The following is a 25,048-nucleotide window of genomic DNA, read 5'->3' as shown; positions in this document are numbered from 1 at the left end:
GTTCCTGGTTATCTGTAGTTTGCAGTTTGGTCTGGTCCAAATGCTTTCTGCATTTGCCCATTACATGGTTTCACAACAAACACTCCATTTTCATCACAAACACTCCATTCCCCTCTTTGGCTAATATAGTGCTAGCAGCCCATTTGGGTCCCTGAACATGGTCTACATCATTTATTCTGATGTCGCGTGGAGGAGCCGTGCGATCATGGTACATTCTATGTTGATAACATACGGAAGGCTCGGTTCTGAGTGATTCTGTCTGGTGACTGCGTAACACCCGGGATAGCGGGTCTATGGGGAGTCTACCGTGACACGTGTGGTGCTTAGCTTTGTGATTTGGACTGCCCACTCCGGACTATTGTCACTGACCCTAAGGTCTGGCAAGCCCAGGATGGCCGATCTGACCTTGAGACTTTCAATAGTGGCAAGGGGCCGCGTGGTCCCAGTGGATCCTGGGCAATGGTATGGAGGTCCTGGACCACCAACTGTTTGTAGCCTCCCTGCCTTTCTTTGCAACGTTGCAGGGTTGCCCCATAGGGGGCAATCTGATGGGATGAGCATTTCGTCTTTGCGACGCATAAGCTGCAACATCCCGTCTCGCAGTTCGCCGTTGGCAGGTGGTAACATGGGATCCTGGCTGGTCCAGGTCCTAAACTGGGCGTCCCTTCGCTTTCTAGCATTTCCATGACAATGAGTAGGTCTGCAGGCTGCGCCGTTTCCACCCCGGTGGTAGGCAACGGTAGCCAACTGAGGACATTAGTGCCGCTCACAGTGCCTGGCCCGTGGCGGATCATGTTACAGTGCACAGACAGTGTTAGACATTCTCGAAACAAAGAATCGATAATGGTGCCTCTGCTCTCCCAAAACTGTGGGATGGGCAACTTGTCTGACTCGAGTAAATATTGGGACACTCTTTGGTAAGTCTCTTTTGTCCCGTGAACCCAGGCTACTGCCTTGGTTAACTTATTGGATACATGTACAACCAGTTGGGACTCGCCCGCTACTTTGGCTTGCTACACAACACGCCCGACCCCATGTGGTAACACATCACTTGCTACAAATACTTTGTTAGATACATATACAACTGGTTGGGGTTTGCCCGCTACTTTGGCTTGCTGTGCAACATGCCCGACCACGTGTGATACACGTCATTTGCGACAAGTACTTTGTCAGATACATATACGACCGGTTGGTGTTCACCCGCTACTTTGACTTGTTGTCAGGTACCCTCGACCCCTATGATAGTACATAGTTGGCCAGGAAGGAACGCTCACATAGGTTACATAGTGCAAACAACTTGTTTAAAAGTAGTGGGTTCCTGGCCTTCTCAGAGGCCGCCCCTTTACCTTTGCCCCAAACCCAGTCATCTTCCTTGCTGGGCAACACATGCCTCTGTTTCATTGCAGCGATATCCCGTGGTCTGGATGCTCTCTCGTCTCATGGTCTAGACGCACTCTCATCCCGTGGTCTGGATGCTCTTTCGTTACGTGGTCTGGACGCAGTCTCGTCCGTGTCCATGATGCCGACTGCCGCGATCTTCCTCCCAAAGGATTTTGCCTCTGGTGTCGGGAAGACGCATTCGGATCATTTCGGCCAGAGTCCCACTCTGTTTGGTGGACCTGGAGCCTCTTCCATTGGCGCGAAACATAGAAAATAGGTGCAGGAGTAGGCCATTCGGCTCTTCGAGACTGCACCACCATTCAATATGATCATGGCTGATTATGCAGTACCCCATTCCTGCTTTCTCTCCATACCACTTGATCATAGAAACATAGAAAATAGGTGCAGAAGTAGTCCATTCGACCCTTCGAGCCTGCACCACCATTCAATAAGATCATGGCTGATCATTCACCTCAGTACCCCTTTCCTGCTTTCTCTCCATACCTCTTTTGATCCCTTTAGCCGTAAGGGCCAAATCTAATTCCTTTTTGAATATATCCAATGAACTGGCATCAACAACTCTCTGCGGTAGAGAATTCCAGAGGTCAACAACTCTCTGAGTGAAGAAGTTTCTCCTCATCTCAGTCCTAAATGGCTTACCCCTTATCTTTAAACTGTGTCCCCTGGTTCTGGACTTCCTCAACATCGGGAACATTCTTCGTGCATCTAACCTGTCCAGTCATGTCAGAATTTTATATGTTTCTATGAGATCCCCTCTCATCCTTCGAAACTCCAGTGAATACAGGCCCAGACGATCCAGTCTCTCCTCATATGTCAGTCCTGCCATCCCGGGAATCAGTCTGGTGAAACTTCGCTGCACTCCCTCAATAGCAAGAACGTCCTTCCTCAGATTAGGAGACCAAAACTGAACACAATATTCCAGGTGAGGCCTCACCAAGGCCCTGTACAACTGCAGTAAGACCTCCCTGTTCCTATCCTCAGATCCCCTAGCTATGAAGGCCAACATAACATTTGCCTTCTTCACCGCCTGCTGTACCTGCATGCTAACTTTCAATGTCTGATGTACCATGATACCCAGGTCCCCTTTTCTTAATCTGCCAGCATTCAGATAATATTCTGCCTTCGTGTTTTTCCCACCAAAGTGGATAACCTCACGTTTATCCACATTATACCTCAGCTGCCATGCATTTGCCCACTCACCTAACCTGTCCAAGTCACCCTGCAGCCTCTTAGCATCCTCCTCACAGCTCACACCGCCACCCAACTTAGTGTCATCTGCAAACTTGGAGATATTACACTCAATTCCTTCATCTAAATCATTGATGTATATTGTAAATAGCTGGGGTCACAGCACTGAGCCCTGCGGCACCCCACTAGTCACTGCCTGTCATTCTGAAAAGGATCCGTTTATCCCGACTCTCTGCTTCCTGTCTGCCAACCAGTTCTCTATCCACGTCAGTATATTACCCTCAATACCATGTGCTTTAATTTTTCACACTAATCTCTTGTGTGGGACCTTGTCAAAAGCCTTTTGAAAGTCCAGATATACCATATCCACTGGTTCTCCCTTGTCCACTCTACTAGTTACATCCTCAAAAAATTCTAGAAGATTTGTCAAGCATGATTTCCCTTTCATAAATCCATGCTGACTTGGACCGATCCTGTCATTGCTTTCCAAATGCGCTGCTATTTCATCTTTAATAATTGATTCCAACATTTTCCCCACCACCGATGTCAGGTTAACCAGTCTATAATTCCCTGTTTTCTCTCTCACTCCTTTTTTTAAAAGTGGGGTTACATTGGCTACCCTCCAATCCATGGGAACTGAACCAGAGTCCATGGAATGTTGGAAAATGACCACCAATGCATCTACTATTTCTAAGGCCACTTCCTTAAATACTCTGGAATGCAGACTATCAGGCCCTGGGGATTTATCGGCCTTCAGTCCCTTCAATTTTCTTAACACCATTTCCTGACTAATAAGGATTTCCCTCAGTTCCCCCTTCTCGCTCGACCTTCGGTCCCCGAGTGTTTTCGGGGGGTTATTCGTGTCTTCCTTAGTGAAGATAGAACCAAAGTATTTGTTCAATTGGCCTGCCATTTCCTTGTTCCCCATTATGAATTCACCTGATTCTGAGTGCAAGGGACCTACGTTGGTCTTTACTAATCTTTTTCTCTTCACATATCTATAGAAACTTTTGCAGTCAGTTTTTATATTCCCTGCAAGCTTACTCTCATACTCTATTTTCCCCCTCCTAATTAAACCCTTAGTCCTCCTCTGCTGAATTCTACATTTCTCCCAGTCCTCAGGTTTGCTGCTTTTTCTGGCCAATTTATATGCCTCTTCCTTGGATTTAACACTTTCCCTAATGTCCCTTGTTAGCCAGGGTTGAGCCACATTCCATTTTTTATTGTTACACCACACAGGGATGTACAATTGTTGTCGTTCACCCATGTGATCTTTAAATGTCTGCCATCCACCGTCAGCCCTTTAAGTATCATTCTCCAGTCTATCCTAGCCAATTCACCTCTCATACCATCGAAGTTTCCTTTCTTTAAGTTCAGGACCCTAGTCTCTGAATTAACTGTGTCACTCTCGATCTTAATGAAGAATTCTACCATGTTATGATCACTCTTCTCCAAGGGGCCTCGCACAACCAGATTGCTAATTAATCCTCTCTCATTACACAAGACCCAGTCTAGGATGGCCTGCTCTTTAGTTGGTTCCTCGGCATATTGGTCTAGAAAACCATCCCAAGGTCGTCGGTTTTGGGTGGTGGGTACCGCGCCTGTACTGCTGCTTGGTTGATCTTCACCTCCTCGTGGTCGTGATGAGCGGCCTGTGCCTCGGGGTTCTGCAAATGAATCTGCACTTCGATGCCTGGTTCAGCTGAGGGTGGGGCTTTGCTCAGCCTTTGAGCAAAGGAGACGTCATTCATCGGAGAAGATACGCAGAGGTCTTCCCAGTTCCATCGAATCTTCCCCCTCCACCTTCTACCAAGCAGCGTTGGCCCATCACCTGAAATAATCCACAGTGATAAATCATGTACCGCTCCCTCATGGGATACTCTTATGTCCGCACTATCAATAACTGGTATCCGTTCCTTGGTGTAGGTGTGTAGCTTTCCCTGAATCGGGATCAGCTTGGGTCGTTGTGTTCTGTCACCCCACAGCCTCTCGAATACCTTCTGGCTCATTACTGATTGATTCCATGGAGATTGGAGTGCCGTTGATTTTAACTTTTAACATTATTGGAGGGATTTTTGTGGTGAAGATGTGTATCCCATATACTTCCTCAGCATGATCCTCACTGGATCAGTCGTCCTCGCCTGACTCTGCCACGTGGTGAGTCACAGGTCATTTGCACATTCGCTGGAGGTACCCCATTGTTCCACAGCCCTTGCACACATAGGGATTGAATCGACATTAGTGAGCTCTATGACTGCTCCCGCAGTGCCGGCATGGTGGATACGCATTCATGCCCCACGGTGGACTCTGAATCACTCTAGACCTAGGTCTGGCCTCTGAGGTCGTGTGGACCCTGCCCTGTACAGTTCTGCCTACTGAAAACATTATTTTATGCACAGTACTTGCCGGTGAGCTTTGATTCTGTGAAGATATCTGTTTCGGGTTGACGCTCGTGGATATGAAGGCTTGGGCTGTCGTGATGGCCTTGCTCAGATCCAGGGATTCGGCAGACAGCAGTTTGCGAAGAATGACCTCATGGCTGCTTCCAAGTACGAAAAAGTCCCGCAACGTTTTCCCCAAAGATCCTGCAAATTCGCACTGTCCTGCAAGGCGTCTTAGGTTGGCGACAAAACTCGCCACGTTCTGGCTCTCGGAGCAATGGTGCGTGGAAAAGCGATACCTGGCCATTAAGGTGCTCTCCTTCGGCTTGAGGTGTTCCTGAACCAGCATACACAGCTCTGTGTATGTCTTGTTCATTGGTTTGACTGGTGCCAGCAGATTTTTGAGGAGGCCATATATCGAAGACCCACATAAGGTGAGGAAAATCGCCCTTCGCTTGATCGCTGTCTCAACCTTGTCCAGTTCATTGGCCACGAAGTGCTGGTCAAGATGCTCAACGAAGGCTTCCCAATCATCACCCTCAACAAATCTCTCAAGAATACCAACAGCAGCCATTACCGCGTGAAAGTTCGTGATCCTTTACTCGTCGCCAATTTGTTATGTTCAGAATAAATCCACAAAACTGTATTGTAAGCTCAAACTGTTGTGACCTTGGTCTCTTTCTTCAGACTCCAGAGTGGGGAAGCAGCTTGGTACTTTTATACCTGCTTGCCCCAGGATGCATAGGTGATCCTTAGGTCTCCCACAGGTGTGCCCCCTAGTATTGGTGAGGTTTACGTACATACATAACAGGACCTTCAGTGGTTTGTGGGTACATCAGTAGGAGGGTGGGAGCACATTTGCAGGCTCCCTCCCCAATTTCTGGAAGAAGAATCTAGTTGTCCTTATGGGCCTTTTACAAAGGGTGTTCCTTTAAAAAAATAAGTTTTAAAAATGTTCTCTTCCTTCGCCCCCGCCTCGTCCTCACCCATCGAACCTTCACAGGTCCAAGCACCGGCCCTGACCTGAATGCCCCTTTTCCTTTTTCGTATGTTCGCAGTAACTTGGAGTATAGGGTTTCTTGTTCGACCCCTGGGCCTTTTTACATTTACTCAAAGCTAATAGCAGTAACATGCTGCTCATGAAACACGGAGAGGATCTGCAATACAGATTTTACTTCTTATTTTTAGCCAACGTTACCTTTTAAATGTTTAGCAAATTCAGTCAACTTGACCATGGCTGTATATTGCTTTGGCATTACAGTGAGCAGTGCAAAACTCAAACACCAATTACATAATTTGGTCTCTACCAATCGGTGTTGTTAAACTGGTATTTGGACCTGCCTACATAGGAAAGAATCGTGTGAAAATAAGGAAGTGGATCCACATCTCAGATTTAATCTGTATAAACTGTGAAGAGGTTCTGTTGCTCCTGCTCATTCTCCCTTTTTATGCAAGTAATTTCGGGGGGGAAATTTTTCACATATAGGATCAATATTCCTCCCTCCCCGTCCATCTGATCTTGGGTCAGGCAGAGTGTTACCAAATGAACTGCCCTGGATCTGCTCATGCTTCATAGTTTAAAGTGGAAATCACTGATTGGAACATTGGCTGCACGGTTCAGCCGAAGAGATGTTTGGCAACAGTCTGGGGAGGAATGGAATCCCTTGCTTTGATGAAGAAGTGATAGAAATCATACAGTACCAAGTGCAGCTCCGGAGGCACCACCTCCTTCCGCACGATGTGCATTGAGTCAACAAGACATTGTGCCACTTTGTCTCCACCTTCCCATGGGTGCCCATTACTGTGCACTTTTCAGCACCATCCTTGCCCAGCAACATCCTCTCCCATAGATGGCTGCAAAGAGCAACTGCTTCAATGGTCAGCACTTGCAAGCTGCATGATTCAATCTTTGAATGCTCTCTCTTGGCAATGTAATCAATGGTAAATAAACATTACATGCTTTTTCAGCACATAACAAGAGTGAGTACTGGAGGAGTACTGACCACCTTGCATCCTTTGATCCTTTTGAGCAGCAGGGTCTAGAAATCCAGGGACAGATTTGGACAAGTAAGCAGAAGACATGGTTACAGCGCAAGGTTTATACAATACCTATTCCTTCACTATCTATTCAATAACACACAGAAGCTTTCATAGAGAAGCAGAAACATATAACATTGGCGAAACCTATTTGACGACAAATTGTTATGAAGACAACTTGCTAACAATTTCCTTCTTTGTGGGTCTGCAGATATGGCTGAAGAAGCCGGCTTCGGGCCCCACAGAAATGAGCTTGCCCAGCATCTCACATGTCGCCTAGTCATTCAACTACTCGAGCCTGCTCCGCTATTTAATTCGATCACACAGCCTTGGAATGAGTGACAGCATCAGGCAAACTTGCATAACAAACTCTCTGAATGTGTTTTTTACACTTATTTATATTTAATTTCAGAGTTAATGTGCAACATCAATCACTTTCTAAGATGTTTCTCTATTCCTCTGGTTATACAGGTCTAAGATCTAATTTGCTCTCTTGTCTGCTGCCACACATTGTGCCAATGGCGTCAATGATCTATCCACCAGTGCTGCCAAATCCCTTCCTGGGGTCTTTTTGAGAAAGTATCTGATATTAAGGTCTACCAAATTGCTCATACAACTACAAATGCTGCTCGTGCTGCAAGCTGCTCTGGTTCCTCAAATTCCTTAACATTGTCCTCCAACAGCTCTTTTGAAGTCTGTTGCTATAGTTTCATGTCAAAACTGGCTGGGTTATGCTCAAGAATAACTTGAATTTTAGATGAGCTGAAGTTTATAGAAGGTGAAGGATGGCAGGCCGGCTAGTGGAGCATTGGAATAGTTGAGTCTGGAGGTGAGTAAGGTATAATAAGAGTTTCAGCAGCAAACGGGTTGAGACATGGGAAGCATTGCATTGGAGAAAAGTGTGACTATTTCTTGGCTAAACTGTTGAGGTCATTAAATTTTATCTGACATTGACTCGCAGGGCTGGATATTAACTCTGAGGTGGGGAGGTGGAGGGTAGAGGGCAGGTTGGAGTTGGAAAACCCAGAAGAATGGATTTCCCTCAGGCCCTGCAGATTTTAACAGCAGGGCCTGATACCATTTTTTGCCACCATTTCCTGGCCGCAGCCAACCAGATTGTGTGTTAGCCTTCGACACCAGGCTGCAGCCGTGGAGGGAGGGGGGGCTAGTGGGTGGTGGAGGGGAGGGAGGGAGGAATTGGGGAGGCCTGGAGTGTGGGAGGATGATTGGAGTTAGAAGCTGGAGAAGAGAGGGGGTGGGGGGGGAGATCGGAGGCTGGAGCAGGAGGTGATCAGAGGCTAGAGCAGGGGGGAGATTGGAGGCCTCGTGGAGGAGATTGGAGACCTCATGGAAGAGATCGGAAGGGTTGGGGAATTGGTAAAACAGGTATACTGGATCCAGCAGGTAAGTGGAAAGGTATTTACATCCTGGATCCAGCAGTCCTCGCCTCCCTTTAGCCATTGGGTTTCCCACGGCCTGGAAAACTCAGACAGCCAGGGTTAAATTTAAAATGGTAGTTAAATCTGAAGCATGGAGCCTCATTATAATATTTAAATTGCCAACTTGCCTCCTGCGAATAGGTTAGGTTGCCCGACCCTTGTCCCGCCTCCGTAAGAAGTGAAAGTGGGAGGGATGGAGGTGAGTTGGGGTCAGATTTTTAACATCCCACCAGATCCATACCCGCCGATTTTTATGGGTTAAATTACCCACGCTTTTGATTGGCCTCTTTCCTTTGGTCACAAATATTTCCTGCTTTAGTTCCCTTATTGTCAATAAAACCTGTACAGTGGAGTTGGAAGCTTGTGAAGTTTGTCTTGCTGTCTCAATCTCAGACACACTTTCACTTAGTAGTCTAATTCCTAGTTCCCAGATAATTGCTGGCCTGCTTCTTTAAGCTGCTGCAGCCACTTGATTGATACAAGCTCACTGCATACCCCTGTCCCTCAGGTATGCTTGCAAGAGCTCGAGAAGCCCACTCCAAATATATTTTTTATTCATTTTCACAATGTGATTATCGCTGGCAAGGCCTTAATTTATAGTGTCAGCTGTGGTTCAGTGGTTAGCACATCCATCTCTGAGTCAGAAGGTTGTGGGTTCAAGTCCCACTCTATGAACTTGAGCACATAAATCTAGATTGACACTCCAGGGCAGTGCTGCACTGTCAGAGGTGCTGTCTTTTGGATCAGACATTAAATCGAGGCCCTGTCTGCTTTCTGAAGTGGACTTAAAAGATCCCATGGCACTCTTCTTTTGAAGAAGAGCAGAGGAGTTATCCCTGGTGTCCTGGCCACTATTTATCCCTCAATCAACATACAAAAACAGTTTATCTGGTCATTATCACATTGCTGTTTGTGGGAGCTAGCTGTGCGCAAATTGGCTGCTGTGTTTCCTATATTACAACAGTGACTTCACTCCAAAAGTATTTCATTGGCTGTAAAGTACTTTGAGATGTCCAATGGCTGTGAAAGGTGCTATATAAATGTAAGTCTTTCTTTCTATTGGCCATCCCTAATACAATTGAGTGGCTTGCTAGGTCAGAGGGCGGTTAAGACTCAATCACGTTTCTGTGGGGCTGGAGCCACAGATGGGGTGTTAGTGAATCCATTGGGGTTTAAAAACAAAGAAACAGCTTCATGGGCACTTCGACTGATACCAGTTTTTAATTTCCAGCTTTTATAAAAAAACTGAATTCAGATGCTCAAACAGCCAGGATGGGTTTTGAATTCCAATTTTCTGAATTATTAATCCAGGCCTCTGATTACTAGTCCAGTAACGTTACAATTAAGATGATCCTGGAAGTTGCAACATTTAAAGTGCAGTGCTGACAAACGTAAAACGGAAGCTGTGGAAAATCCAGCACTCATTTTGCTAAAGGGCAAGCTTTAAGCATACAGCTTCCCAGCTCCTCTCCCCATCGCCTGGCCACAGAGCAGCTGTATAGCAATGGCACATTTAAAAAAAAACATTCTCCCCTCTCAGACCAAAAATCGATTTTGCCTTTTCTGTTGAAGTTGCTGCCTGTGTTTAAACTACTAAGCATTTGAAACAAGGCGTTACCAAGCAGTTCAGTTTATATGGGTGTTGTCAGCACATGGCCAGCGGAAAGGGAGGAATCTGATACATAGGGGGATATGTACTCACAGTGAGTATGTTTGGGAGCAGGTGGGTGGTTAAAAGCGCTGAAATTGACAGCGTGTCAGGAATATGTTAATAGCCCATTAAAAGCAATATTAACGTGGGTTTGGGGATTTAACTGTGGGTGCATAGGTTTCCAAGATGAGAACACAACAGCAATTGAGGGGCTGAAGAAATGACGGGCAGAAATTCCTATAAACCTCACAGTTGCTTTCTTGCTTGATTGTGTGAAATGCTCACAGTACTTTTGTACGTTTGATCTCCACTCTGCAGCTGTGATCTATCAGATCAGCATGGATGCTGCTTATGCTGTTTTAGCTTGGACTTCAGATGAGGACCAAGATGACCACCGCCAGCAGCAGGAGCAGCCTACTCCTCACAGACCTGCCTCTCCACAGGAGAGCGGGGATGTGCAGAGTGAGGTGTAGCTTACAGGAGGCAACACCTCCAACGCAGGGTGTACAGGCTGAGGATCAGCTTCCTGGACATGTCAGAACATCAGTGTCTCAGGAGGCTCAGGGTCTCTCATCAGGTGGTTGCAGCCTGCTGCCAAGTGGACATGGTGGCCACACTTTACTTGTGGCCATCAAACTCACCAGGGCCCTCAACTTCTTTGCCTCTGGCTCCTTCTAGGGATCTACCAGAGACGTTTGTACAGTCGGCCCCCACAAATGCATAACACAGGTGACTGATGTCACCAATGATGCCAGTCAGAATGAGCAGGTGCTCAGGTTTGTGGTTCTGGCTGGCTTCCTACGGGTGAGGGAAGAAACGTGGCTAATGACACCAGTGAGGAACCCAACCAATGAGGCCATGAGAGCTACAATGAAAGCCATATGACAACCAGATGTGTCATTGAGCAAGCAATTGGCAAGCTGAAGATGCATTTCAGGTACTTTGACAGATTTAAAGGCACCCTTCAATAAGCACCAGACAGGGTGGCAAGAATGGTCATGGTGTGCTGCACTCGGCACAAAATAGCTCAGTAGTGGGGTTTGGTCCTTCAGGAGGAACAAGGCGCAGAACACAGAGCCAGCGAGGAGGAGGAGGTGGAGGAACGTGATGTTGCAAATGTACCAGCAATGACGCACATTGCTGCCGGGATGCCCTGATAATGGCGAGGTTCAGATAGGTTCCACCAGTGCACCCATTTGGGAGCCACATGCAAAAGCCACATCTCCTCCCACCACCATCCCCCTCCCTCAACAAAAAACAGCCCTTGAAAACAACTAGACATCCCATTCACAGCCCCCTATTGCTCGGCATTCAATCTTGTCTTACCATTCATCACAAGTGAAAAGGCCACTTGACAGACAGCAGCCAAAAATGAGCAAAACCTGAAAGTGGACCTACAAGATGCACTGCAGCAACTCGCGAAGGCTTTTTTAACAACACCTCCAAAATGTGCAACCTCTACTACTTAGGACAAGGGCAGCAGCACATGGGAACACCATCACTTCCAATATACACGCCAAGTCACGCACCATCCTAACTTGGAAATATATCACCATTCCTTCATCGTCGCTGGGTCAAAATCCTGGAACTCCCTCCCTAACAGCATTGTGGGAGTACCTTCACCACAAGGACTGCAGCGGTTCAAGAAGTGGCTCACCACCACCTTCTCAAGTTAAATTAGCGATGGGCAATAAATGCTTGCCTTGCCAGCAACACCGCATCCCATGAACGAATAAAAAAAAACCCTTGTGCAACTACAAATCTTTACTCTTCCTCTTCCTAGCACTTCTACATGGTGGGATTCCTGTGGCTTCAGCTGAGGTAGAGCCAGGCTGCTCACATCCCTATTGTGACTGATGTCCTCTGGGTTTTGGAGCCCATGAGGGCCTGCCAAAGACTGCTCCACCTGCACCTGTGCAAGGGCAGACTTGGCCATCGAGACACGAGGCAGCATGTTGGGTACTGACTGAGGCAATGGGCAAGAAGTGGAAGTGCTTTGAGCCAAGCCTCCATTTCAATGTTCCCTTTCATCATCATCCCTCTCATGGTCCATCTCCACTTCCCCGCTAGCAATGAGCTGGTGAGCACTTTGCTGCAGATCAGTGGAGCGATGAACAGCAGATGAGTAGGTTGTAATCAATCCTAATTAAAGTGGCATTCATAGTGTGCAAGCTATTGCTGAAGGCCTGCATGCGCTCCTTTGATTGCCGCATTTGATGCTCCATGTAGATGGCCACTCTTTCCATGGACGAAGGCATAATCGCATATGCCTGCGACATCATGCCACTCAAGCTTGAGATGGACTCCTCCATTCTCTCTGCAAACATACAGTGTGGCTGGAAAGCTTGCCAGTACATCGCACATTCTTTGCTGCTGCTGCATCTTCATTGACGGCCCCCGAGGTTCAGCATCTGCGGCCAGCTGAACAGAGTTGGAGTGTCTTGCAGCCTTCGGTGCAGACTCTCCACTGCTGTCCCTGTCTCCACCATCTTCTCTTGCCCAATTGTGATTTTGAGTCACCAGATGAGCTTGTGTTGAATGGATGGATCGAGAGCATTTATTGAGCATGACATTGCGTCAAGATGAGGGTGAGTGTCAGTGGTGGATGAACAGATGGGGATGTGAGGAGGTGTCTAGACTGAAAGGGATGGGTGCACCTGCACAGCTGCTAGGTAAGTTGCTGTGAGGAGTGATGTGCAGCAGTAGGCTTGAGAAAGCCGTGTGAAGGGGTTATCATACTCACCTTTCTTGCCCTGCTTAGGTCACTGAACCACTTTCGGCACTGAATCCAGGAGCGTGGCACCACACTCCTGCTGCTCACCTAATGAACAACCACCAGCCACACCTTCTTGCTCTCACTAGCAGGCTGCTTCCTCCCATCAGTAGTGAAGTGTGTCTCATTGCAGGCCCTTACAACCCCCAGCAGCACATTCAGGGAGGCATCATTAAAGTGAGGTGCAGACTTACAACATTGGGACCCCATTGTGGCAGCTCCTTCTTTTGTTCTCCCACCTCCAGAATGCATCAAATGTTATGTTTGCAGTGTCCCTTTAAGTATTGGAGTTGATATCATCATGCGGGTCATCAGCACGCGGTCGCAAACCTGGATGTCAAATACAAATACAGTGGTTGGGTTAAAAAGTCACTGACAGATGTGCTGCACTTACTTCCGGTTTCCTGCGCACTACCGGACCCCTGAGCTTCCAGCACATCGGCAGCTAAAAAAATTCCCCCACAGGCACCACTGATGTCTCTTGAAGGGCCTATTAAATGTAGTTTGTAATGGAAACTCATTTTCAAGCGCATTGATTTGGCCAACTTGCTACCAGATGTGCATGTGAAACACAAACTGCATGTACTGTGCCCCCTTTAATGCCAATGATCTTGTTTGACGCAGATGGAGGTTCTGCCCCAACAGGTCCCCATGTACAAAACCCCAACTTAATTTCCAACCCTCGCAGTGGATTCTTGCCAAAGTTGTGGCATATTGTGGCAGAAGGGTTGCGGTTTTTCAGCCTCCAATACGCTAGACTCTACTTTTAATTTAAAATACTATCAAACCTCTACATTATAAAGTTGTTTTATAACCCCATATTCTACTGAGAAAGCAGCCTGTTAGAAATTCATGCCAAGGCTAGAAATTCGGTTGATTAGTGCCACCATGGGGCGCTAAAAACCTCCTGCCCGAGTGCCGCACTGACAGTGCCTGCCGCAAACTTCAGTGAAGATTTCGCGGCATGCTGACAATTTGTGCTGCGCTCGCCAGCGTCGCCCACTCGGTGCTGTCAGTGCCTGTAGTGTCACGTTTGCAAAATTCATTCTTTTGCCCGCCATAGCACCTGACGACGATTCCGGGGCTATATTGTCCGGCAAGATAAATGCTGAAATTTACTTTTTCAAATTTTATTTATTTGTTGCAGTAATCGGGAAGTGTGGGTGAGATTTATTGAATTTTTCAACCAGATTTTTTTTTCATCTTTAGGTGTGAGAATGCCAGCATCCTAGTGCCATAAATTGAGTCGGTCTCCTGCACTATCACTCCATTAGTGCCCAAAGAGGAGTGTGGATCGCTTCTCTTAGTGCTCCACTCTCCTCTTGGGGTGATACAACTGAATATCCCACTTTGAGGCGACAAACATCACTCGGCGCTAAAGGTAGCACCCCAACGGCGTCACCGTCTCAAAGCGGGCGATACCGAATTTCTAGCCCATGATGCTTGGTGTCTCAGTCACAAAACATCTGTTTGGATGCTGTGTGTAGCAGGTCCATCTTCAGCCAGCTGTCATGTTCAGATGGACTTGCAGTTCTAGATGTCAGTCTCAAAACGCCAGTACAAAGAAACGCTCATTATTAGCTTGAGTTTCTTGCTCTAAAGTCAGAGGTAGGAGGTTATCACTAAAGACAAAACACACTGGGTGACTCAGTGGAACTGCCAGCTGGTTGTGCAGTGTTCCATTTTTAGAATGCTGCTGGTGATCAGGCTGGGTAGGTAACGCTTGTCATTTTGTCTGCACCAAGATTTCTTGTGAAACAAATCCCTCTCCAATTAAACATGATTGACATTCAATCCTCACTGGACAATAATCTAGCACTTGTTACAACCACTCATCAGGCAGTGCTCCCCCTCTAAACACACATATACACCTACACACATGCACACCTGCACCTACACACACACACACTTACACACACACACCTACACACACTGCTCAAGTGGATTTTTCTGCAATCTCCAGAGATCCTTGTGTACAAATAGTTGCTGTGCCACCACAAGTCCATTAGTCAGACTTCTAAATATTCATAAAGGCTACTTACTGTTATACTTGCAAACACAGACTGAAATGCATTTTGTTCCCATTAGTAACCCATTATCTTTACCCAGAGAAAAATTCCAGGCTTTGGGACTTTATGATGTCTTGATGTTATAAGTGCAGTATTTGATCACATCTATGGCAACTAATTCTTTCACAGATTAACACATTAGTAAAAGCTTACCCTGAAGCCCAACATTATAGACTTTCAGTCTTTAGAGGAACCTTTTCACACGTATTCCTCCTCCTGCCTACCGAAGTCATCCTCGACACCAGGGGACTGCCTAAGAAGAAGAAAACTAATTAATGTGGCAAAAATACTGTTTTAAATTCATCTTGAGATAAATTTTCTGACAGCAAATGCGAATTGACCTTTGAAACACTACTATAGTCCATCAGTTGCTTGATTTAGTTAAAGGAGATTCTTAACATGTAGGGCTAGAAATTCGTTTGGATAGCATCCCTCGCGGGCGCTAAAGGGTTTGCAGTCGCGAGTGCCGGCATTAGCACACTCGGCAAATTCAGTGTGCCGGTGCCGGTGGCGCTGAGGAGTATCGCTCGAGAATGTAGCGCCGGTGTGCAACGTCCCCGGTATTGACACGGCTGGAAAATTTGTTTTGCGCTGCACCCGTAGCGTACCGTAGTGACACCGCCAGAGAAAGCTGGTGTACAGAGCTTTCCCGGGGCGCAAAGGGAAGGAGTGACTGTATGAGGTAACTGTGAGTGATATATATATATTTTTTGTGATTTTACTTTATTTGGGATGAGCAATGTATAGGGAATGTTTTTTGAGTTTTTTGTTCTGATTTTTTTTGTTGCAGGGAGGCCTCTCTTAGGGCGCTACCAAGCCGGCTTTTTAGCATGGTATATTCAGTTGCTCACCCGGCCTAGCGCCCGAACAGAAATGTGGAACGCTTCCTTTAGTGCTCAACTCCACTGTGAGAGTGCAACCACTGAATTTTTTGGCTGCTGTTGCAAACCATTTTCCGCACTAAATTTATCGACCACCCGACATTAGCGCCTTAAAAAACCTTCAATCGAATTTCCAGCCCATAGAATCTTCCCAGGGCTGCTGTTTATTTTCTGAAAGAAGACTTGTACAACATTGATAGCCAGAATACCCCATGCACTAAGAATATGTAAATTGTGCTGACATTAATAGGATCAGAAGAGCTGGTTATCATAATCATTGGCACTGCTGTTGGAATATGAGCCAATACTAATCTGATTATGACACAGGTGAGATTCATATCAGAAGACAAGCTCATTGTAGATAGCCATGTTATACTATTCTGACTAATAAAGCAGTTGTTGATCTGGGTTTTTACTAAGATCACCATGGTAGTGCCCTGGAAAAGACTTGGACATGAGCAGTTTTTAATATGTGTTCTGAGCAAAAGATGCCTAAAAGGTGGTAGTAAGACAAATCTGAACCAGGCAAAGATTGCCCCATCAGTTTCCTCCAATTCATTAGCAAATTAATACTACCATCAAGCGGCACCTACTCACCAATACCCTTCTCACTAATCCTCTGTTTGAGTTCTGCCAGACCCCCTCAGCTTCAGACCTTTTCACAGACTTGATCCAGATATGTACACGAGCTGAATGTCAGAGGAGAGATGAGAGTAACTGCCCTTGACATCAAGGCAACATTTAACTGAGTATAAAACCAAAGAATCCTAGCAACACTAATGTCAATGGGGAAAAAAAATCCCAGCAACTGGAGGTCAGTGATGAGCGCAAGAAATTGCACATGTAGGGAGCCTTTAAAATCGAAAAGGATCTGGCCACTTAGGGGTAAACGCTTGAACAGGGAGAAAAATGTTTCAGCATTTCTAATCGCTACAAGAAATGTTTGGTAAAAGCTAAAGGACAGTTGAATATTGAAACAAGAAAATAAGTTTTTTGACCTATTTTGGCATTGTCCAAAATCTCAGATTATGTGTCGTATCAGTACCAATTGACATCACAATCTAAATCATTTCAATAAGTGAAGTGAATGCAGGCAGCAGCAACACGGCCAACTTGCCGGAATCGGGCAGAAGCAAGGCGGACACCATTCTTTCTTACGAACCAAGTGACGCAAATGCCTCCAATTTTACGGACTTGGGGTTTAATGCACACTCATATATTCCAGAAAATCTGAATGGTCACCTCTCTCCATTAAACTGCCAGGGAACAGATATCCCTACACTGCGAAACACCCGTTATCATTTCAAACACATTCATTTGAAAATTGCACAAAAAGAAAATAAAATTTTGAAGCATAGGCAGAAAATTGTGCTGGCTGTGATTGGATGCATTGACCTCCATGATTGAATTCCCAGGGAGTGAAATTGCCCCTTTTTATACCCCTGTTAGCGCCTCCGGAGTGCGCAAATGGGGCACAATGGCAATTTCGCCCAGGGGAGGGGGCGCTATCGCCTCCCGGGAAATTTCCCTGGAGGTTTGGGAGGGCTGTCCCGGCAGTACTGCGCCTGCAATTAACGCCCCGTGCCAACGCGCATCTAGCGATGATGTCATCACGACGTGTGCCAACCCCTTTCCGTGCGGCGCTGGAAATTGCTCCGCAGATTGCGAGACTGGCACGGACAGATGGCAACGCCAGCTTCACAGACATCCGCCACCGGTGCATCCCTTAAAGAGGAGACATTTAGTGCCCCGGGCCGCCATCTTTATTTATCGGCCGACTCTTGGGTCGGCCTGACAATGGCGATCCTCACGTTGACTGGGCCGCCTTCTTGCAGCACGGCACTCCGTTTTGGATGCCAGACTTCTGGCCCGGTCGATTGCATCCCTGGTGCCCCAGTGGTGGCCATGAAAGGGCCTACGCAGTTGCCCTCCCCTTTAATGGAAGGGGAGAGGCGTTGTCGGAGCATCTATGTAGTTCTGGCCTACTCCACGTGGTGCTGGACTCAGTGCCGTGCTACCGCCCTGGGAGTGCCTCTCAAAGGAAGCGAAGCGCCAGAGACAACAAGAGATAAGGTGCCACATAAAAGGTTACTGCACAAGATAAAAGTTCACGTGGTTGGGGGTAATATATTAGCATGGATAGTGGAATGGCTAACAGAAAACAGAGAGTCAGGTTAAATGGGTCATTTTCTGGTTGGCAAACTCTAATTAGTAGGGTGCCACAGGGATTGGTGCTGGGTCCTCAACTATTTACAATCTATATTAATGACTTGGATGAAAGGACCAAATCTAATGTAGCCAAATTTGTTGATGATACAAAGATGGGTGGAAAAGTAAATTGTGAGGAGGACACAAAAAATCTACAAAGGGCTAAGTGAGTGGGCAAAAATTTGGTTGATGGAGTATAATGTGGGAAAATGTGAGGTTGTCCACTTTGGCATAAAAAATAGAAATGCAAATTATAATTTAAATGGAGAAAAACTGCAAAGTGCTGCAGTACAGAGGGACCTGGGGGTCCTTGTGCATGAAACACAAAAAGTTAGTATGCAGATACAGCAAGTAATCAGGAAGGCAAATGGAATGTGGGCCTTTATTGCAAGGGGGATAGAGTATAAAAGCAGAGAAGTCCTGCTACAACTGTACAGTGTATTGGTGAGGCCACAAGTGGAGTACTGCGTACAGTTTTGGTCTCCGTATTTAAGGAAGGATACACTTGCATTGGAGACTGTTCAAAGAAGGTTCACTCGGTTGATTCCGGAGATGAGAGGGTTGACTTATGAAAATAGGTTGAGTAGGTTGGGCCTATACTCATTGGAGTTCAGAAGAATGAGAGGTGATCTTATCAAAACATACAAGATAATGAGGGAGCTCAACAAGATGGATGCAGAGAGGATATTTCCATTCATAGGGGAAACTAAAACTAGGGGACATAATCTCAGAATAAGGGGCCGTCCATTTAAAACTGAGATGAGAAGGAATTTCTTCTCTCAGAGGGTTATAAATCTATGGAATTTTCTGCCCCAGAGAGCTGTGGAGGCTGGGTCATTGAATATATTTTAAGGTGGAGATAGACAGATTTCTGAGCGATAAGGGAATAAAGGGTTATGGGGAGTGGGCAGGGAAGTGGAGCTGAGTACATTATCAGGTCAGCCATGATCTTATTAAATGGCGGAGCAGGCTCGAGGGGCCAAATGGGCCTACTCCTATTTCTTATGTTCTTAAAAATTAATATTCGCAATGACGATTGTTTAGTCATATGTAGGAAACATCTGAATGCAATGTTCCTCTTTCTTTTCAGATGAAGTAACAGTTAAAGTTGGAGATTATAACGCTGTAGCCGACTCCCTGGAACTAATTAACGACACTCTTAGGTTTCAAGGTAGGACAAACACCGTATTTAAACATGATACCTGAGTTAAGTGTATCATCTCATTCCTTGGTTTTCCTCCGAAAATATACTACCTCATAATTATGATCCTGCTACCTCACCTGCCATCTGTCTGCTCATTCTGCTAGCCTGTCTATGTCTTCCTGCAGACCTCCTCATTGTTTGCAAAATTCCATACTCTTGTGTCATCAGCAAATTTCAAGATTTTGTTGCCTATCCTCAAATCCAAATCATTGATTTATAAAGCGAATAAAAGCTCACTAAGCACTGACTCCTGCGTTTCATCACTACCGATTCGTATCCAAAATAAGTGACACTCAATTTCCCACTTTGTTTCTTGTCCATCAACAAACTTTCTCTTGCTGCTGCTATATTTCCTTTTACCTACATTTTTGTTGCAAGCCTCTTGTGGAATACCTCATTGAAAGCCTTCTGAAAATCCATTTATTCTACATTTACTGAATTCCCTTTAACTATCCAACCAGTCACTTTTTATACAATTTTACTCCTGGGTCCTTGTAAAAGGGAATTTCTTCCTTTCTGGCCCGCCTTGTATTTGGTTTGCAACTGGTGATTTCTAAAATGGCCTTTGTGGCTCAAGACACTTAAATGATAAAAAGTGGTAGTGTCGCAAGCAGAGTTATCGGCCCTTAGCAGCTGCTGATACCCAACATTTTCACCCCTGACCCCCATGGCACATCAAGCTCTAAGCACCAGGAACTCCACAATAATAATTGAATGGCCGTAATTTTAATCTGGAGGCAGATAGGGAGCAGGGGAATAGAAATCGGTTGGAAAATCCAGGAGAACGGGAGAAGGGAAGGTGGGAGGTAGTGGGGGAGCGGGGGAGCGATGGTCGGGAGCTGGAGTATGATCAGGTGGGGGAGTGAATCGGGGCCGGAGAATGATCAGGTGGGTGAATCAGGGCTGGGGGGTGATCGGGGTGGGGGTGGGGGGGTGAATCGGGGCCAGAGGAGCAACGCAGGGGTGTGGCTGGGGAGGAGCATTGGGGCCAGAGTGGGAAGACTGGGAGGCCGGAGGGGGTATCTGAGGTCTTGGGAGGCGAGTGGAGGCCTGGTGGGGAGGGAGTTTCCGATCACGAGGGGTGGGCTAGGCAGGGGCGCTGACTCCAGCAGGTAAGTGTCAAGGCACTTATCTCCTGGGTCTGGCAGTCCTCACCTTTTAGCCGGCGGATTCCCCAAAGCCCAGGAAACCCGGCCAGCCAGAGTAAGTTTGAAATGGTGGATCATCATGAGGCACGCCAGCCTCATTATCATATTTAAATGAGAGACCCACCTCCTGGGAACAGGTTGGCTGCCCGGCACCCCCCATCCCACCTCCGTTAAAACCAGAAGTGGGCGAGTCAGGATTCACTTTTTTAACTCTTTGACCTCTTACCTGACTCCAACCCACCCATTTTTGGGGATTAAAATTCCCCCCAATGCGTGGGCCTCACATTACCAGGCGAGGTTAGCGTGCAGGCACATGCTGTGCCTGAAGAGTGGTGCTGAATGAGAACCACTTCCTCTGCCCCTTAGTGTTTGTTTTTTTAAAAAGGAAATTGAAATGTAAATATTCTAAAGACATAATTGAACAATGAATCCTTGATTTTTACCTTGTCAGACTAATACAGGCTAGAGTATGATGGCTTGTGCCTTTTCATGTTGATTCATGGCTATATGGCATTTTTCAAGGTTGGCAAGGCAACACATGTTTTGCTTCCAATACTGCTGTGTTTTTGTTTCTGATAATGGATTGTGCTAAGTACTTTAGTGGGCAGTGTTTTTCATCATCTTAAGTTGAATCTTTTGTTTGTGCTTCCAGGTGTTGAACCTCCAAAGGACAGAACTATTATACAGCCACAACTGCGCAAGATTTCCCTACCACTCTACAGTATTCTTTCTGCTTTGACTGTCTTAGGAATGTTCATGTCCAGTGCTTTTCTCTTCTTCAACATCAAAAATCGAAATCAGAAGTAAGGATTTTATTTAAACTGTTCCTTGGGGGGGAAAAAAAACAGTACAGTTACATCAGAAAAATTGATATTGGAAAATGATTACAAGGCATTACTCAGAATTAAGTGTTTCAGATAATATCATCAAACCCCAAAACCAGCTCAAATAGTTTATACTCCTTATCTGAATTGAAGATTACAGTCCTACCATTGATCTGGGGTAGCCATTAAATTTCACTATATATTATGAAATTCATGGGGTTAGTTTTATTCAGCTCTGAGTCTATATATTTGCCAGCTGCTGTCAGTGTGCAGATGCTGACAGTAAGTGCTGGCCATGTGATTCATGCTGGGCAGTATTCATACTGAAGAATGAACTATTGTCATGTAATTGCTGTGAATTTATTGAATGATATTGATTGAATGAATAAATGAACTAATTACCAGAAAATGTAATCACCATCGTACATTCTAAATATTTAAACTACGACAAAACCATGTTGGAATGTATTCCATGGTGTTGAATGATGTCTTCACCACTTGGTGGTCTTATTCCCATGAACTGGCCCTTTGCAGTTGCCAACTCCATGAAATATGTTGGGATTTGATCAACCATCCAGTCATACACAAATCTATTAGTACTTTAGCTGACAGTATTTCAACCCATGTGTCAGCTTATTAATGTTTCACAAGGGAAACTATACAATCTCTGGAACAAATGGTTAACAATTTTAAAAAAGGAGGGAGAGAGAAAACGGAATTATAGACCGGTCAGCCTGACATCGGTAGTGGGTAAAATGATGGAATCAATTACTAAGGATGTCATAGCAGCGCATTTGGAAAGAGGTGACATGATAGGTCCAAGTCAGCATGGATTTGTGAAAGGAAAATCATGCTTGACAAATCTTCTGGAATATTTTGAGGATGTTTCCAGTAGAGTGGACAAGGGAGAACCAGTTGATGTGGTGTATTTGGACTTTCAGAAGGCTTTCAACAAGGTCCCACACAAGAGATTAATGTGCAAAGTTAAAGCACATGGGATTGGGGGTAGTGTGCTGACGTGGATTGAGAACTGGTTGGCAGACAGGAAGCAAAGAGTAGGAGTAAATGGGTACTTTTCAGAATGGCAGGCAGTGACTAGTGGGGTACCACAAGGTTCTGTGCGGGGGCCCCAGCTGTTTACATTGTACATTAATGATTTAGACGAGGGGATTAAATGTAGTATCTCCAAATTTGCGGATGACACTAAGTTGGGTGGCAGTGTGAGCTGCGAGGAGGATGCTATGAGGCTGCAGAGCGACTTGGATAGGTTAGGTGAGTGGGCAAATGCATGGAAGATGCAGTATAATGTGTATAAATGTAAGGTTATCCACTTTGGTGGTAAAAACAGAGAGACAGACTATTATCTGAATGGTGACAGATTAGGAAAAGGGGAGGTGTAACGAGACCTGGGTGTCATGGTACATCAGTCATTGAAGGTTGGCATGCAGGTACAGCAGGCGGTTAAGAAAGCAAATGGCATGTTGGCCTTCATAGCAAGTGGATTTGAGTACAGGGGCAGGGAGGTGTTACTACAGTTGTACAAGGCCTTGGTGCGGCCACACCTGGAGTATTGTGTACAGTTTTGGTCTCCTAACTTGAGGAAGGACATTCTTGCTATTGAGGGAGTGCAGCGAAGGTTCACCAGACTGATTCCCGGGATGGCGGGACTGACATATCAAGAAAGATTGGATCAACTGGGCTTGTATTCACTGGAGTTCAGAAGAATGCGAGGGGAACTCATAGAAACGTTTAAAATTCTGATGGGTTTAGACAGGTTAGATGCAGGAAGAATGTTCCCAATGTTGGGGAAGTCCAGAACCAGGGGTCACAGTCTGAGGATAAGGGGTAAGCCATTTAGGACCGAGATGAGGAGAAACTTCTTCACCCAGAGAGTGGTGAACCTGTGGAATTCTCCACCACAGAAAGTTGTTGAGGCCAATTCACTAAATATATTCAAAAAGGAGTTAGATGTAGTCCTTACTACTAGGGGGATCAAGGAGTATGGCGAGAAAGCAAGAATGGGGTACTGAAGTTGCATGTTCAGCCATGAACTCATGGAATGGCGGTGCAGGCTCGAAGGGCCGAATGGCCTACTCCTGCACCTATTTTCGATGTTTCTATGTTTCTAAATCAGATGAGTTGGAAGGCAGGATTAGAATCAATTAATGAGGCTATTATTTTCTCACACTATTAGCTGTACACAAACTTGAGGCAGAAAAGATTTAAGATGAGTTGATGGTTTCTGAGAAATGCAGTATGGTTGCAGTATTTAGTATTGCTCCTCAAAGGATATATATAATGAATAAACTGCTAAAATGTAGCTTTTAAAAAGATTTCATCTTCCTTAAATCTGGGACATACCCAACTATTGTCTTATAGGAAGGTTTTATTTTCTTCAAGAATTTTTGGGGATAAGGAAGATGTTTTACCTAGTTTTATTTGAGTATGACTGTCATCGTACTTGTGGACTTGCCAAGGTTTGGAAATGAAATATGGAGTGAGATTGGAAGAGAGATGAGATTTCTTTTATGTAAAAAAAATTGCACTAAAATTTCCATATTTAGGATTTTAATACAGTGTACTGCTTTGTTGCATTTGTGTGCTGTTGACCTATTTGTGGGTAAGTTGTAGAGCCTATGTTCTTTAATTTTGAAATCTGTTTTCAGTTTGTATACCCGCTTGTGATAGAGGGTTACAGTGCAGCAAGTGTCAGCTGTGGCTCAGTTGGTAGCACTCTCACCTCTGAGTTAGAAGGTTGTGGGTTCAAGTCCCACTCCAAGAACTTTAGCACAAAAATCTAGGCTGACGCTGTCGTGCAGTGCTGAGGGAGTGTTGCACTGTTGGAGGTGCTGTCTTTTGAATGAGACGTTAAACCGAAGCCATCTCTGCCTCCTCAGGTGGATGTAAAAGATCCTATGGCACTATTTTGAAGAGCAGGGAAGTTATCACTTGTGTCCTGGCCAATTCTTATCCCTCAAGCAACATCACTAAAAGAGATTATCTGGTCATTATCACATTGCTGCTTGTAGAAGCTTTCTGTGCACAAATTGATGTCATGTTTCTTACGTTACAACAGTGACTAGACGTCAAAACTTACTTCATTGCCTGTAAAACACTTGGGGACATCCAGTGGTTGTGAAAGACACTATATAAATGCAAGTCTTTCTTTTTTTCCTTTTTAGCAATCAGTGAGAGAGTCTGCACTATCTGTATTAATGTGGTCATCATCCATGGGGAATGTGAGGAGTAACATTAATAATCAATAATAGTGTAATCGACTGCAAGCCCCAAACTAGTCAGTCAGGTCCACCTGAGCACACAAAATTTTGCTTCTGTGAATATTCATCAAAAAACACATTTTCATGCATGAGTTTTAAAAGCTTTATTGTAACATGTGATGATTATTATTTTCTTCCCCCAAAGGAAATACGTCTTTCTGACATGGTAAACAGAGCAATATAGTCTAGAAATTACTGTTGGTGATAATAAAAGACAATGGCCTAATATGTTACTTTGATGCTCTTCTATCTGCTATTATAATAGAGGTGTTAGCTTGGATTGGTTTGGTTAAAGGACAGAAAACAGTGAATAAGAGTAGGGATAAATGAGTCATTTTCCGGTTGGCAGGCTGAAACTAGTGGGGTGCCACAAGGATCAGTGCTGGGGTCTCAGCTATTTACATAAGAACATAAAAAGATAAGAAATAGGAGCAGGAGTAGGCCATTTGGCCCCTCAAGCCTGCTCCGCCATTCAATAAGATCGTGGCTGATCTGATCATGGACTCAGCTCCAGTTCCCTGCCCGCTTCCCATATCCCTCTACTCCCTTATCACTCAAAAATCTGT

The 25,048-nt window shown here is 45.4% G+C and overlaps 1 protein-coding gene across 1 annotated transcript in view; it reads left to right on the top strand.

The window, feature by feature from the left end:
* gabbr2 (gamma-aminobutyric acid (GABA) B receptor, 2) overlaps nt 1-25,048 on the top strand; it is a 1,540,887-nt gene that overhangs the window by 1,230,786 nt on the left and 285,053 nt on the right. The window contains exons 9-10 of the mRNA XM_070880004.1: nt 19,119-19,199; nt 21,033-21,183. Coding sequence (XP_070736105.1) covers nt 19,119-19,199; nt 21,033-21,183 — 232 coding nt within the window. The remainder of the gene's footprint in view (nt 1-19,118; nt 19,200-21,032; nt 21,184-25,048) is intronic.

This window comes from Pristiophorus japonicus, chromosome 5 (genome assembly GCF_044704955.1).
Source record: "Pristiophorus japonicus isolate sPriJap1 chromosome 5, sPriJap1.hap1, whole genome shotgun sequence".
Taxonomy (NCBI): domain Eukaryota; kingdom Metazoa; phylum Chordata; class Chondrichthyes; family Pristiophoridae; genus Pristiophorus; species Pristiophorus japonicus.
This window is presented reverse-complemented; position numbering and strand designations above follow the sequence as displayed.